The 15,982-nt window shown below is 34.6% G+C and overlaps 1 protein-coding gene and 1 long non-coding RNA gene across 2 annotated transcripts; one reads left to right on the forward strand and one right to left on the reverse strand.

The window, feature by feature from the left end:
* Positions 1 to 3,677: 3,677 nt before the first annotated feature.
* LOC107022593 (uncharacterized N-acetyltransferase p20-like) lies at positions 3,678 to 4,444 on the reverse strand. The gene has a single exon (XM_015223187.2). The coding sequence runs from the start codon at positions 4,375 to 4,377 to the stop codon at positions 3,820 to 3,822; it is 558 nt and encodes a 185-aa protein (XP_015078673.1). The 5' UTR covers positions 4,378 to 4,444; the 3' UTR covers positions 3,678 to 3,819.
* A 6,572-nt stretch (positions 4,445 to 11,016) lies between these two features.
* LOC114073938 lies at positions 11,017 to 14,158 on the forward strand. Its single transcript, XR_003578874.1, has 3 exons — positions 11,017 to 11,229; positions 11,715 to 11,836; positions 11,925 to 14,158. It is a non-coding gene; the product is annotated as an uncharacterized LOC114073938 (long non-coding RNA).
* Positions 14,159 to 15,982: the final 1,824 nt, after the last annotated feature.

Raw genomic sequence — 15,982 nt, forward strand, 5'->3', positions numbered from 1 at the left:
TCCCTCTTCAAAAAAAATTAAGTTATTTTTAAAAAATATTTTCAATTTTAAATTTTTATTTTTTTCACCCCACGCGCTCCTACCCATGACCCCCAACCCCCTCCAAAAAAATTAAGTTACTTTTAAAAAATATTTTTATTTTTCAATTTTTATTTTTCACCCCGCCCCTATCGACAACCCTCACCCCTCCCCCCATCCAAAAAAAATTGAGTTTGTTTTTAAAAGATATTTTCAACTTCGAAATTTCATTTTTTCATCCCTATCATCTATCACCCCCTCCACACACACACACACACACACCACAAAAAAAAAATTAAATTTGTTTTTAAAAAATATTTTCAATTTTGAAATTTTTTTCACCCTTACCCACCCCTAAAAAAATTAACTTTGTTTTTAGAAAACATTTTTTTTTTGAAAATTATTTTCTACTCTAATAAAAATAAAAGATATTTCTCAAAATTATTTTTCCTTCATAAATCAAACACTAAAATTCTTTTTCGAAAAATATTTTCTACTCACCAACCAAACATGAGAAAATAAGTAAAATATTTACTTATTTTCCAGAAAAATATTTTCGATGAAAAATATTTTCCTTCATACCAAACATTAGTTTGCTATTAAAAATTAGTTTAATACAATCTACTTATCAAAAGCAAATTACTCTTTTTTTTTCAAACGCTGAAAGTTATTTTTAAAAGGTGTTTCTAAAAATAAATTTTTAGTAGTAATGTCAAACAAGCTCGAAACAAGGTGAGATACTAAAAATATAGAATTAAATCGTAATCGACAAGTCAATCGTAAAATTAGTTTATTGACTTATTAATATTGGGTTATCGAAAAATGGATAGTGAATGGATTAAATTCTTTTTATAATTAACAATTTACTGTTGCAGAGGTGAATTACTCAATTTCTTTATTGGGTAAAACGTTAACGTATTAAGAGTTATCATACTTACATTTTTTCCTAGATATAAAACTTTTTTTAAATTGCAAATATAATTTTGTTACATTTTTAATTATTGACATAATCAATTAATCAAATCGAAAAAATCCAGATCAAAAAGAGAAAAACCAAACTAAACCAAATTTATTTTAGGTCGGATTGGATTGCACTTCTTCAAAACAAAAATCAAAAACTCAAACCAAATAATATAAAACCAAAACGAAAAACCAAATGTACACCCCTATCCATAATAAGCCTTTATTAGGGCCACATAAAGGAATTGCGCTAATCAACAATACAAATCTATTTAGGCTTAAGTCATCGACAGCTCCTTAAAGTTGTCCGAAAAGGGGTAGAAAATTATTTATAAAATAAGTTCAAGGGAGTAATAGGACCTTGGTATAGTATAAGTGTCTCTGAGATTTCGAACATAGGTTGAGGGGGTACTTGTGCATTTTCCCTTGAATTATTGATAACAAAACTAATATATTTTTCTAAGAAAATTAAAAATTTAAGGTATCATCAGTTACTCCTTTTCATATAATTTCAAAATTAGAAATGATTATTTTAAAAGAATCGATAAATTTCCTAAAAATTAAAATAAGTTAATTGAAATCGGATAAAAAAAATATATGATACTTCCTAATCATCTTGAAATCTAATGAGCTTATTGTTTGAAATGTAAGAAAATATCTAGATAAAGTTTTAAAATTAAAGAGAGTGAAATTAGTAGTAGTAAAAAAGAAAAGTGAAGTTGTGATAAAAATCGTGACATTGAAAGTGAGAAACTTCAACGGAGATGATAATGAATTTTTTCTGAAGAAAGAAGAAAGAAAGAGCAAAAATAAAAAGGAAAAAAAAAAGCTAAAATAATAAGAAAAATACTTTATAATAAAATACTTGTAAAAATAAAAATATATTAATTATTTTAGGTTGCTCACTCTCTTTTTTAGAGAGTGCACACTCTCTATGTCATGTACAAAAGATGATATACTAATATCAGTTCGAACATTATTTAGTGAAATAATAGAACGTTCAAATAGTTAAAGTATCTTTTTGAAAATTCGAAATAAGTTACTTTATATTTTTTTCTCTCTAAATAAAAACACTTAACCTTTGGGGAAATATTATACTCTAGTATTTATACTTTTTTATATATATAGAAAATAATCAAAATCAAGTTTGGAGTTGGAAAAAGGCATATTATAAGTAATTTCCTTTAAGAGGAATCATCAAACTCACTTTTTAAAGATAGATCATACTTTTCACATTTTCATAATAATATGGGTGAACATAATAGAACTCATGTGGAACTAAAAATATCGTAAAAACTAAGTCTTTCATGTATCATAAAGAATCAAAAAAATTCAAGATATGAAATATTTGTTCTAAGTCTAATCTAATACGTAGAAGACATTCAAAAAAATACGAAGATGTAATTCGTGGAAATGAACAAAGTGTTTCCACATGTAAAATTATTTGTATTTGAAAGTTTATAATTACAAACATTTATTTATAATAGGAATATGAATATGTGATTTATCAATGTTGTCGCCTTTTGATATTTTGATATTGTGTTCATGAATTATGACTTGATCATTTGGTAAGATTGTGTAAAAATTGAGAAAATTTTGATACTTTTCACAATTTGTTAGAGTTTTCATAATAAGGGAAAAATACAACTTAAGAAATTTAAATTACATGTCCCAACAAAACATTAATATTATATTTAATTTAATTTCATATCATGATTTCATATCACATGTTCAAACAGATAAAGTTCCTCCCGAAGAAGCATCTTATTTGCCACACTATTTTATAGAAATATGATTAATTTTCAAAGGAAGTACATTTATTAAATATCCAAATATTAGTATGACTGAATTTGCAAGCATATTGATTATATTATCTTCATTTATATTTTAAGATATAGTTTATTTTCAAATGGCTTGCCCTATTTTTGTCAATCTCTTCAAATGGCGAATTCTTAATAAAACTTGTATTACTTCAGAAGGATTTTGATTATATTATTTTCATTTATATTTTAGGATATAATTTATTTTTATTAAGTATTTACTCTATTTATATCTATCACTTTATAATTTAAGTAGGCCAAATACATACGCAGGTCCCTAAAGTTGTTCGCGCTTTTCCCCCAGGTACCTCAACTAACCAAGATTCCTATTAAATCCTTTAACCTCCTATAATTTGATCCTTTTAAATATTCTTGGCTGATGTGGAGCCAAATTTCAATAAATTATTTTTGGTAATTAGGCGCGTGAGATGAACCTTCCCCACGTGGAAATTTGATGTTATTGTTCTTTTCATAATAGTAGTTTGAAGAAAGAATGGTTGGGATATAGAAACAATTTCATTAAAAAAAAATAGGTTAAAGATCTTATTTCACGAAGATTTTTATTGATATAAACCTAAGTTATTTGTATTAAAAAGTGAAGAAAGATAAAATATGATAAGTTTTTAAATACTTGAAGAACTTAAGTTTATAGTTAAGAGACTAAAATCGACAAGTATATAGCACAAGATTAAAATTGATAAATTTTTAAATAACTAAATCCGTTAAGTATAGTTAAGTGACCATCTATTTTTGTCATTTTTTTCTAGTTCAAAGGCATATCTAGGTTTCTCCGGGAATGAAGTCTTAAGGTAAATACTCATGTTATATGAGGAAAAAGTACACTCACATATTGTTTGAGCAAATGCATAAATGAAGACATAAGTTAATACACATCTTTATTATTTAAAAGTGAAGATTTTGATACGAATTTGAAGACATATTTACTTTTAATTACAATACAATATAATTTTTTTAATAGATACATTATGAAACAATACGTAATATGATCGAAACAGAACACTCATAAGGTATCTGCAGATAAATTGCTAAATATGAACATATCTCTTGATCTCCCCTTTATAGTTCTGAACTTTCTTAGAACACCTTCTTTCAAGAATCCAGCTTTTTCCAACACCCTTTGTGATCCTTTATTGTCTACATCCACAAAAGCCTCAATCCTCTCAAGATCTGGCCATTCTTCAAATATATTTGATACAACAATTTTTACTGCCTTTGTGACAATCCCTTTACCCCAATACTTGTAAGCCAATACATAACCAAGCTCTGCTCTACAACTATCCAAATACCCAGAATTTGGTGTCACAGAAATTGCCCCAATTGCTCTGTTTTTAGTGCAAATAACTCGCAACCATGGATGGAGAATTGCATTGTTGTTGATGTAATCTAGAGCTTCATCTTTACAAGTGTAAGTATCCCAAGTGCAAAATTGACTGACTTTTTCATCTGTTGCCCATTCCATGAAATCATCCACATCTGTCAGTTCAATTGGCCGCAGAGTTATTTCAGTGAATTCGTCATCCATTTCTTTTCCTTCTGATTTGCTGCTTCTTTCATCCATTTTTTTTAGTAAGTATAAATTAAAGATATCAAAATTTGTTGGAGAATTTTGGGGGAGGAGACTTTGCAAAAGGGAAATTTATGATCAAAAAGTGGGTCAATTTTGGTGGGCCTTTTGATTATTCAAATACTTGGGTGGCACGCAAGACACGTATATTAAAAAAAAAAAAGACTATCGTGCAAAAATCGAACTGATCGATACATCGAATTGATAAATCAAATTGATAAAAGTGTTATGTTATATAGTTATTGGGTTAGCGGTTTTTTAATGGTTTATAAAATAAATTATTGAGTTATCGATTTGATATTGATTTTTAATATTGGGTTATTGGATAAATCGATAACCCATTTAAACTAGTAAATTACTACTTTACTTGTACAAATATTATATATTAATCACAATACCATAGTAGTTATTAGGTCTTCAATTCACACTTCATATTGACTTTTAGTTTACAATTTCACATTATAAAAAAAGTTTAAAATCTAAAATAAGAACCCTACTCCTCTTAATTTCTCATTGTGTTACGCTTATATTAGTTCTTTTCATGTTTGTTATTATTGTTTTTACTTTATGAGCATTTGTAAAGTTACATTATTGAGTTTTCACATCAAATTTTTTAGAAAAATTATATATTTGTTTTATAAGTATTTTCTTATTAGTTAAATCGAAAATCAAACCGTCAAGGAGCGAAATTGATAAACCGAAAATCGATAAAAAAATATCTTATTGGTTTGGTTATTGCTTTAACATATTTAAAAATCAAAAACCGATAATCGAACCAATAATATATAAAATCGAACCAAATCAACCGATACACACACCTAAATACATATATATATATATATTATTTAACTTGACTTCAATTGACTGTCGCAGTTGCTTGATTCCATCAATCCTTAAGTTAGAGCATACATGGTTAAAGTTAATTCTACTAAGTTATTCTTACAAGTATGTAGATGCTGAAATAGAAAAGTAAAGTTATTGCATTTACGGTTACAAATTCCAATTTTCAAGTAGATGCTTGTTCATTGTTACGATTTCAAGTTTGATAACTGTTAGTTAAAATATGGGTACCAAATCAAGACGGTTTTATGACATAAATCAATATTATTCATGCTATAGAAATTGATGAAAAACGAATCACAGCATTTTTCAGATGCCGAAAATGCTAGAGCATTTACTGCATCTCAAATTTCTGATAAAATACGTAAACAAGGAGAATAGTTTTTGGTTAATTTTCTGTGTATTGCTTTTGTGAAATAACTATTACATTTATACAGGTAAGATGGAAAGAGATACGGAACCAGATAAGGAAAAAGATTATACAGAATATATTACTAACATAATTAGTCTATTCTGTTCCTATAATTATTTTGCTAAGTATGGGTATTTTCTACACTCCCCCTCAAGTTGTGCACTCGGATTTCCAATGCTCAACTTGCGCAAGACATTGCTGAAAGCTTCAGTACTAACAGCCTTGGTTAGGATGTCTGCCAGTTGATCTTTTGATCGAACAAATGGAAGTTTGATAACCTTGTCTTCTAACTTGTCTTTGATGAAGTGTCGATCAACCTCAACATGTTTTGTTCTGTCATGTTGGACAGGATTTCCAGAAATACTTATTGCTGCTTTGTTGTCGCAAAATAACTTGCAGGCTGTTTTCTGAGGAAAACCGAGTTCATTTAGCAGTTTCCTAATCCATAGGATTTCAGTTATTCCTTTCACAATTCCTCTGAATTCAGCTTCCGCACTTGACAGGGCTACAACCTTTTGCTTCTTGCTTCTCCAAGTGACCAGATTCCCTCCTACCAAGGTGAAGTATCCAGAAGTGGATTTCCTTTCATCTCGGTCTCCGGCCCAATCTGCATCGGTGTAGGCAGTTATATCGAGGCTATCATTTTTCCCGAAGTAGATCCCGGTGCTGCTTGTACCCTTTAGATATCTCAGAATCCTCATTACTGCTGTCATGTGATGTATTTGGGGTAGATGCATGAATCTACTCACTATCCCCACTGCATATGCAATATCTGGTCTTGTGTGGGCTAGATAAATGAGTTTCCCAACAATCTTCTGATATTGTTCTTTGTCAGTTGCCTTTGCCCCTTCTATGACCTGAAGACCATGATTTGCTATAATTGGAGTGTCAGCCGGTTTACTCCCTAACATTCCTGTTTCAGTTAAAAGATCAAGAATATACTTTCGTTGGTGAATAAAGATCCCTTGCGTGGATCTTAAGACTTCTATACCAAGAAAGTACTTTAAGTTTCCTAGATCTTTCATCTCAAATTCCTGAAACAACTTCCCCTTTAAGGTAACAATTTCTTCTTCATCATTTCCGGTGATGATCATATCATCTACATATATAATTAGACAGGTGATTTTCTGATTTGCCCCTTTTATGAATAAAGTATGATCAGAATTACTCTGTCTGTACCCAAATTTCTTCATAGCCTTAGTGAACCTTCCAAACCAAGCTCTTGGAGACTGCTTTAAGCCATACAGGGCTTTCTTCAATTTACATCCTTCTCCATCTTTAAAGTCATGAGAATATCCTGGAGGGGGTTCCATATAGACTTCTTCTTCAATGCTTCCATGGAGGAAGGCATTTTTAACATCGAACTGATACAAGGGCCAATCTTTGTTTGCTGCTACAGAGAACAATACCCGTATTGTGTCTATCTTGGCTACTGGGGAAAAAGTCTCTGAATAGTCGATCCCAAAGGTCTGAGTGTAACCCTTGGCCACCAATCTTGCCTTGTACCTTTCAATGGTTCCATCTGCCCGGTGCTTAATGGAGAATACCCATCTACACCCTACCTTCTTCTTCCCTTTGGGTAGAATACATTTTTCCCATGTGTGATTCTTTTCCAAGGCAACATATTCATTTTCCATGGCTTGTCTCCACTTCTCATCTTCAAAAGCTTCTTCCACGGTTCTGGGAATGTTTGTTGAGTACAGGGAGGTAGTGAAGGCAACAGCTGTGTTGGACAAGTTTTCATTGCTGATTCTTTCTATGGGGTATCTGGACCGTTGATCTTCATATTCCGGGTCATACCTTTTGGGAGGAACACCTCTCGTGCTTCTGTGAGGAAGCTCATATCTGTTTTGACAATTATCACTAGACACAGAGTCAGTAGGAACAGTACACAATTCAGAATTTACCTCAACTGATGTTGACTCAGGGTGCTCAGTGGTTGTCATTGGAGTGGTTTGAGGAGAGGGAGCTGATACAGATGTTTCAGAGTTGACGTCGGTGGTATTGCTTACTTGCGTTGGAGGATCAAGGTCCATCATTTCTGGATATATTAACCAGCTAAGGTCATCATTCGTAGTCTCCCCCTGAGGACCAGGCTGGGTATAGTAATAGGAGTGTTCAAAAAACTCGCAGTCAAGGCTGGTGTAGATTTTGTTTTGAATGGGATCATAGCATCGGTACCCTTTTTGAGTAACCCCATACCCAATAAAAACACATTTGATGGCTCGTGGTTCAAGTTTATTTCTGATTCTTTTTGGGAGATGAACATAGACAACACATCCGAACACCCGTGGAGGTAGAGAATGATAGGAAGGGATGGACACATGGGAAGAAAGAGTGTCAAGAGGAGTTTGGTATGCAAGAGGTTTGGTAGGTAGTCGGTTGGTTAGATATGTGGCTGTGGCAATGGCCTCTGGCCAAAAATGGACAGGGACATGGGATTCTAACATAATGGCTCTAGTAATCTCAAGAAGGGTTCGGTTTTTCCGTTCAGCTATCCCGTTTTGTTGAGGAGTGTCCGGACAGGTAGTCTGGTGAATGAGGCCATGATCAGAAATGAACTGTTTCATATCTAAGTTTATGTATTCTCCTCCGTTATCAGATCGAAGAATTTGAGGTTGGGCAGCAAATTGGGTACAGATCATGTTGTAGAAATTTATAAACACATCATATACTTCAGATTTATTTTTTAGAAAATAAACCCAACTCATACGGGTGCAATCATCCACAAACAAAACAAAATAGGAATATTTATAAAAGGCAAATTCAGGTGCAGGACCCCAGACATCAGAATGAATTAGGGTAAATGGCTTAGAAACATGAGTTGAACTGGGAGAATAAGAATGTTTATGACTTTTTGCAAGTACACATGCTTCACAGTCCAAAACAAAATCAATGTCCTTAAAAGAGGGAAATAATCGTTTAAGATAACTTAAAGACGGATGACCTAGCCGTCGGTGCCACATCCAGATCTGATATTCCGGCGACCCTTGAGCAAGCAAAGCGTTACCCTGTTGAGTCACCTCGTTCACATAGTATAGACCTCCTCTTTCAATACCACGACCAATGATCCGCCCCGTCTGAGCATCCTGTACAATACAATCAGAGGAAGTCATTAGAATTGTACAGTTTAGTTCCTTGGTTAATTGACTGACAGATAAAAGTTTGTGGGTAAGACTTGGAATTAAAAGACAATTTTTTAAATGGATTTCTGATGTAATATCCACATCTCCGGCTTGAGTAATTGGAATAAACTCCCCATTTGCAGTTTGAATCTTAGTACGGGTAGTTGATGTGGAGGAGAGAAAATCGGTTGGATCGTATGACATAGTGTCCGTGGCCCCACAGTCAAAAATCCAATTGGACTTATTGCACATGAGACCCACACTTTGTTTTTCCTTGGGTTTTTTATATAATTGGGCTTCTGATTTTTTGGGCTCAAGGGCTAAAGGGTCAGATTTTTTTAGGGCCTCTTGTTTTCCCTCACTTTCATTTCTAGAGGACGGCTCCTCTAGAATTTTCTCTCTTCTCCTTCCCGTCGCTTCCTCTGTCTCCATCCATGGTTCACCGGAAATTTTGGTGAACCCATCTTTGCCACTCATACCTGTTCTCCTGTCGGTAACGCTGGTCGACGAAGCCTCGCCGGTACCCGCTCGCCTGTTGGTGACAGTGGTTGACGAAGCCTCGCTGGTCGGTTCTCCTTCTCCGATGGCGGCGTTAGCCTTGCCGCCGGTCTTTGTTACCTTGGTGGCGGCTTTACGCTGTCTCAGATCTTCCCACCATTCTGGGTAGCCGATGAGCTTAAAGCATCCTTCCTTGGTGTGTTTGGTTCCTCCGCAGTGGCTGCATTTGAGGTGAGTTTTGTCCTCTCGCCGGAATGATGAATCTGACCGGCTAAATGAAGAATCTGACCGGCGTTGAGTGACAAGACCACTTCCGATCTCTGAGGGACCTCGTTCCAGTGATGAGTTGCCGGTCATTATGCCACGACGAGCAATTTCTCGTCTGATGGTGGCATATGCGGCATCAATGGTTGGAAGGGGATCTAGATTTAGGATGTCTCGCTTTTCTTTGTCAAGTGAATCATTTACACCGGCCAAAAACTGGTACAGCCTTTGTCGTTGTATAAATGAGTTGAACAGTGTGATGTCTTCTGCGCATTTCATTGGGTTCGGCATTCGTCTATCGATTTCTTTCCATAGGGTATTCAATTTACTGAAATAGACCTCTATCGTGTCTATCCCTTGTTTCATAGATGTTGCCTTTGTGTTCAGATCATAGATCTGCAGTTCATCTCTGCCGCTACTGAGTAGAGTTTCGATGCCTTTCCATAAATCTCGGGCAGTTTTGTAGTCCAAGAATTGATTCACGAGGTCTCCGTCAATATTCTCGATGATCCATGAAATGACCATCGAATCTTTTTGAGCCCATTGCTGGTATTCTGGATCGTCTGGTGAAATGGGATTGACGATGATGTGATTGAGTCTTCCCCGACCACCAATTGCTATCTGCATCAGTTTACACCATTTGGTGTAGTTGGTGAAGTTCAATTTTTCCGCGACTCGCACTGTTTGTGAAGTCACTGGTTCGATGTTGGTTGAGCTTTTGTTGAGTGTTTGGAACATTTGAAACAGTTGTTGCATATGTTCCATAGAAATAAGCTGGTTTGGATTTTCTGGTGGGTTTTCCGATGGGTCTTCCATTTCGGTAGATCCCGGTAGATGATGAGTACGAACAACCGTCGAAGATCGACCTTATGGCTCTGATACCATGATAAAATACGTAAACAAGGAGAATAGTTTTTGGTTAATTTTCTGTGTATTGCTTTTGTGAAATAACTATTACATTTATACAGGTAAGATGGAAAGAGATACGGAACCAGATAAGGAAAAAGATTATACAGAATATATTACTAACATAATTAGTCTATTCTGTTCCTATAATTATTTTGCTAAGTATGGGTATTTTCTACATTCTCAAAGTATTACTTCAATTTGAGCTGTCCGCGTAACATTTTTGTGCTAGTAATATATTAGTATATGGAACAAAACTATTACTTCAAATTGAATTGTCTGCACATCATTTCGTGGATGTAATATAGAATCAAGTCCCTCACATGTACAAGAACCTCTAGAAGATTCTCTATGGTGCTTTAAACATGTCAAACTGAGGAGACACATGAGAATATTTACAAAGCAGGGGAAAGCTCTGCCTTCAAGGGGCTGAGTGATGTGTGGAAGAGCAATCATAACTCTTTCATAGTGTTCGTAATTGGAGGGAAAATGGATGTAGAGGATCACAACTGGTTTGGATTAAGACTTAGTTGACATACGTTTTGTTTATTTATGACATAAACCTATCTGATCAATCTGCAGGAAATGGTGATCTCCTGACAACCACTAGCATTGAAGATTCTAGTTCATCTGATAAAACTGGCTCTCACTAGGAAAAAAATTCTATTAGCTCAGCCAGATGCTTCAGGGTGGAACTAACCCCCGACAACATTGCAGTTGCTATGGTATATATTGTTCAAGGTGTCTTAGGCCTTTCAGATCTTGCTGTTAGCTTTTATTTGAAAGATGACTACTGCAGAGGTATGCCATCATCTCGGGGAACACTTCTTTACGTTGTTGGTTGAACTTCCACAAGCTTGTATTTTATCCGGAAGTGCTCATTTGAGTTGGAACACAAATCATATTGTCCTTAACGTTTACATTGATTTTGAATCTAAAGATACATTAAGAGTCAGTTGCTTGAACTACAAGTTTATTTAAATGAAAATCTCCACGCTATCCTCTCCTTCTTTAGAAGTGTTATGTGTATGAGGTGCTTTTATTAATGGTCATTCAACATTTTCTTATCTGTTTCTTCTCAGATCAGTAAATAGAGTTGTTTGGACAGTATGAATCAACCTGTGTGCATTTATTTAAATGAAACTAGACATATCATTTTCAGAAATTGATTTTGAGTGTGATATTTCCAATTTACCAATCTTCCCTCAGCATTTCCGACTTCAGTTGATAAAGGGCATTTTAAAATGGAAACTGTTTGACACGGCGTCAAATTTATTTTCTTTCAGTGGCACCTCTTCTTTGGATTGAGTACAATGACTGACACATCATCTGTGGCTAACTAGACAGCTGTGATATCTGGTTTCTCATCATTGCCATGGCTTGCAAAACCGTTATATGGATTCATTAGGTTAGATTCAGTTCGTATTTCATCCTTATTCATCTAACTAATTATTTCTAGTAATTAATTTATCATGACATTAGTTTTCCTTTTATAGTGATTCCTTCCCACTCGTTGGATACCGGAGAAGGTCATATTTGGTACTATCAGGACTTTTTGGAGCTCTCTCATGGTTTTTGATGGCCACTTTTGTAGACAGCAAGTATGGTGCTGCTTTTTGCATACTTATTGGTTCTCTTTCTGTTTCTTTCTCAGCTGTCGTAAGTAAGTTCCTTTTGGTTCTAGTTGGTTTCAGTTATTTGACTTGTGGTGTTAGGTTTGTTACCTAGTCACAATAATTCAAGCCTGCGTGCTACGTTAATTATCTAAACTGTTTTTGACTTGATCAAGAGGTTGACAACAATCTTCTTGGAATTTGGACCTTCAGAATTGGTGGACACGCTAAGAGATTGTGAACTGAAAACCAACTTATTAACAGCTCGGTCCCATAAAATTAATTCTCTTTGTCCTGCATCTATTCCAATGCATTATATTCACAAGTTCTTGCTAGTTACACCTTAGCTTCACTTGGATTGAAGCAACTGTAAAAGCCTTTTGAAATTTTGAAGGAAGCCAGTCAGATGGATCCTTGGAAAAAAGGGCCAGAGCTAACGTCTGAGACTCTGAGGCATTATCTGAAGTTAAAGTCTATCAAACAGCCGTGTCGATATCAATGGATAAGTATGATAAGTTTTCAAGAACTCAGATATTCAATTAGATGACCACCTCATCAAAAGCTTTTACTATTAGAGAGAGCACAGTTTTATTTACTCATGTATGACTTCAATACACCTTTATATGTGGTCCAGATTTTTGTTTTCATAGGCCAAATGCATGAAATCTTTTTAACTTAAGGGTGGTTGTGAGACTTGAACTCCGGATCTCTTCCTGCCTCGGTAACAAATTCTGTTGTGTGACCATCTTCTAAAAGCTTAATTTGTCAGATAGAACAATCTTTTTTATTTTTCTTTCGTTTTCAACATTATTGAAAGTCCAAAAAACTTATTAAACTAATACAACCAGAAATTATGTATAAGAATAGTCAAAATCACATCTATAATCAGTGTTTTGTACAAAAAGACCATGTTTAACTCCTATGGTATATCGAACATGGTTTAGGTGGAGTGGATTTTGTCCAACTTGTACAAGGAACACACACAACTATCTAAATGAAGTGTATAAAACAGCATGCACTTCACAAGCTGTCTCTCTCTATATGTGGGCTGTTATCGTTTACACTCAGAAGAAGTATGAATGAGAATGATCATATTAGCTTGCGGTGTCTCTTTATATTTGGGTTGTTGCTGATTTGAGTAGGCAATGACCTGCTCATGGTTTCCGAACCTATAATTTGCCTCGTTAAACCTTTTTAGACAGAGGTAACTATTTGTACGAAATGACTTCTCCAACCCTGACAAGTTATCTGTTCCACTTTTAATGCTGGAATCAAAATTTGGATCGCTTAAAATTATGTGATTTTTGTCGCTGAAATGTTATTGGCATCTGTTAACAGGAACTCTTTCCTCTGAGAAACATGGTAATTCTTCATTGTTGAATGATGAGAATTTACATCACAACCATAAGAATATAGAAGGTTATGATGCTGCCGCTTCTTATATTCTAGAAGAAAATGCATAACAGCATAGCTTAGAGTGAGATTTTATCATATTGACATGGAAGAACTCACCACCATGAATTCTCAATGCAAGATATGGAAGTATATAAGGTGGATAAGCTATTTAATCTTTCTGAGTTAGATTATCAATAACTGGGGGCTAACTGGTGTCACAATCTATTGTGCTACTCATTGCCAGGGACCCAGCTCCTTCATCATCGTTCATGTTTGTGTGGAGATCTTGGCAATATTACATACCGGGGTGTGTGGGAGGAGTAAAATTCTTGATCTTGAATTTAGTTTACTGTTCAAATGGAATGAAATTTATCTTTTGTTTTGCTTGTAGTGTTCCTCGAGTTGTTTTCCAGCTGGTATCTTCTTCTGTTCTCCTATTTATCCAGGATATAAAATTGAGGTATGATGTTGGTTGTAGATTCCATGGTCGTTGAGCGGGCACGTGGTGAATCCCAAAGCATGTCAGGATCTCTTCAGTCACTTTGCTGGGGTTCTTCAGCATTGTTGAGATCATGTAAATAAGCAATGTAAATAAATTAGTTAGTTGTTGTAGTTAGTTACAAAAGTTACAAATGTTAGTTAGAAAATTGGTTACAAGTTAGTTAGAGAAAGAATCTTAGTTAGTTATTTTTCCTTCTCATCATCTTGTATATATACCAACACACAGATTGAATGATATATACTTCTTCATTCTCCCAAATACTCTCTAAAGCTTCTTCACTCCCATTAATGGAGGTTCTCAACATGGTATCAGAGCTTTAGGATTTCTGTTGTAATTTTCGGCCAAACATCAAGTTTCTTCTTCTCTGTTTTCCCTCAATTGAAGATCAGGTGTTCATCTTCAGTTTCAGTGATTTGTTGCCATGGCAGTTGAGGAAGTAGCTGCTGTTGCCGGTGAGGTTAGAGTTTCTACTTCAATCGATCACAATCATCCGCTGTTTATTCATCCTTCTGATACTCAAGGCTCGCTACTTACTTCAATTCAACTTCTAGGATCTGAAAATTACTCCTTATGGAGTAAATCTTTGAAGCTTGTATTACTTGGTAAAAATAAGCTAGGTTTTTTGTTAGGAACCTGTACTAAGAGCATGTATCCTTCTTCTATGCATGAACAATGGGAGAGATGCAATGCTATTGTTTTAGGATGGATTATGAATACGGTTTCTAAAAGTCTAGTTAGTACTGTGATCTATGGATCTGATGCACACACTGTTTGGGAAGATCTTAGAGAAAGGTTTGATAAGGTTAATGCTTCTAGAGCATTTTATCTTCACAAAGAAATTGTTACCCTGTCTCAAGGATCTGCATCTGTGTCGAATTATTTTTCAAGAATAAGAGAACTTTGGGATGAGTTTGAGACACTTATACCACCTCCTTCTTGTGCATGTCCTGAATCCAAACAGTATGCAGAACANCCTGAAAATGGAACCTGTGATAATTCTTCTGTAAATACTAATGCTAAGTCCTTTGGTACTTCTTCTAACAATTTCTCAGGAGGTACACAAGGCATGTCACTCTTTACACATGAACAGTACAATCAGATTTTAAAGATGTTGAGCAAAGGAAAAGGCAAGGAAGTAGATTCTATGGCTAATGTTGCAACTGCAAGTTCCTCAGGTACTTTTACAGCTCTTATGTCGGATATGGCTCATACAAACTGGATTATAGATACAGGTGCTTCAAATCATATGGTTCACAGTATGAATATTATGAAACATTGTACAGATCTTGGAAGTAGGAATGATATGAAAGTAAATTTGCCTACTGGTACTCAAGTGACTATTAGTCATGTTGGAGATTCACTAATTCTTGAGGATAAATTAGTGAAGGATGTTCTCTATATACCAGAATTTCAGTATAATCTGTTATCAGTCTCTCAACTTACTAAACAATTAAAGTGTGCAGTACTATTTTTCCCTGACTTCTGTGTCTTTCAGGATCTCTTCAATGGGAGGGTCCTGGGGATTGGTAAGGAAGATCAAGGATTATATCTTCTCAATACAGACATACAACCAAGAACTTTGCAAGACAAGATTACTAGGAACTCATGTATCAGTTCTTCTATCAGTTTTACTTCTATTTGTTCAATACATAGTCTTTGGCATAAGAGATTGGGGCATGCTCCTTTCACAGTTCTCAGTAGAATACAATGCTTACAAAATGTACCTATGAAAGATCACAATTGTACTGTTTGTCCTATTGCAAAGCAAACAAGGTTACCATTTCCTACTAGTGTGTCTCTATCCAATGCTTGTTTTGATATAGTGCATGCTGATGTATGGGGGCCCTATAGAGTTTCTAATCATGATGGAAAGAGATATTTTTTAACATTGGTAGATGATAAATCCAAATATACTTGGATTTTCTTAATGCACACTAAGTCTGATACTATTGTCTTGCTGAGAGATTTTATCCATATGATCAAGACACAATTTGATATCATTGTCAAGTGTGTAAGATCAGATAATGGAACAGAAATTTTCAAT

Source organism: Solanum pennellii, chromosome 6 (genome assembly GCF_001406875.1).
Source record: "Solanum pennellii chromosome 6, SPENNV200".
NCBI classification, from domain to species: domain Eukaryota; kingdom Viridiplantae; phylum Streptophyta; class Magnoliopsida; order Solanales; family Solanaceae; genus Solanum; species Solanum pennellii.

Excerpts from the sequence above, each read along its gene's own strand:
- LOC107022593 (XM_015223187.2), bottom strand. The coding sequence starts at position 4,377 with ATGGATGAAAGAAGCAGCAAATCAGAAGGAAAAGAAATGGATGACGAA.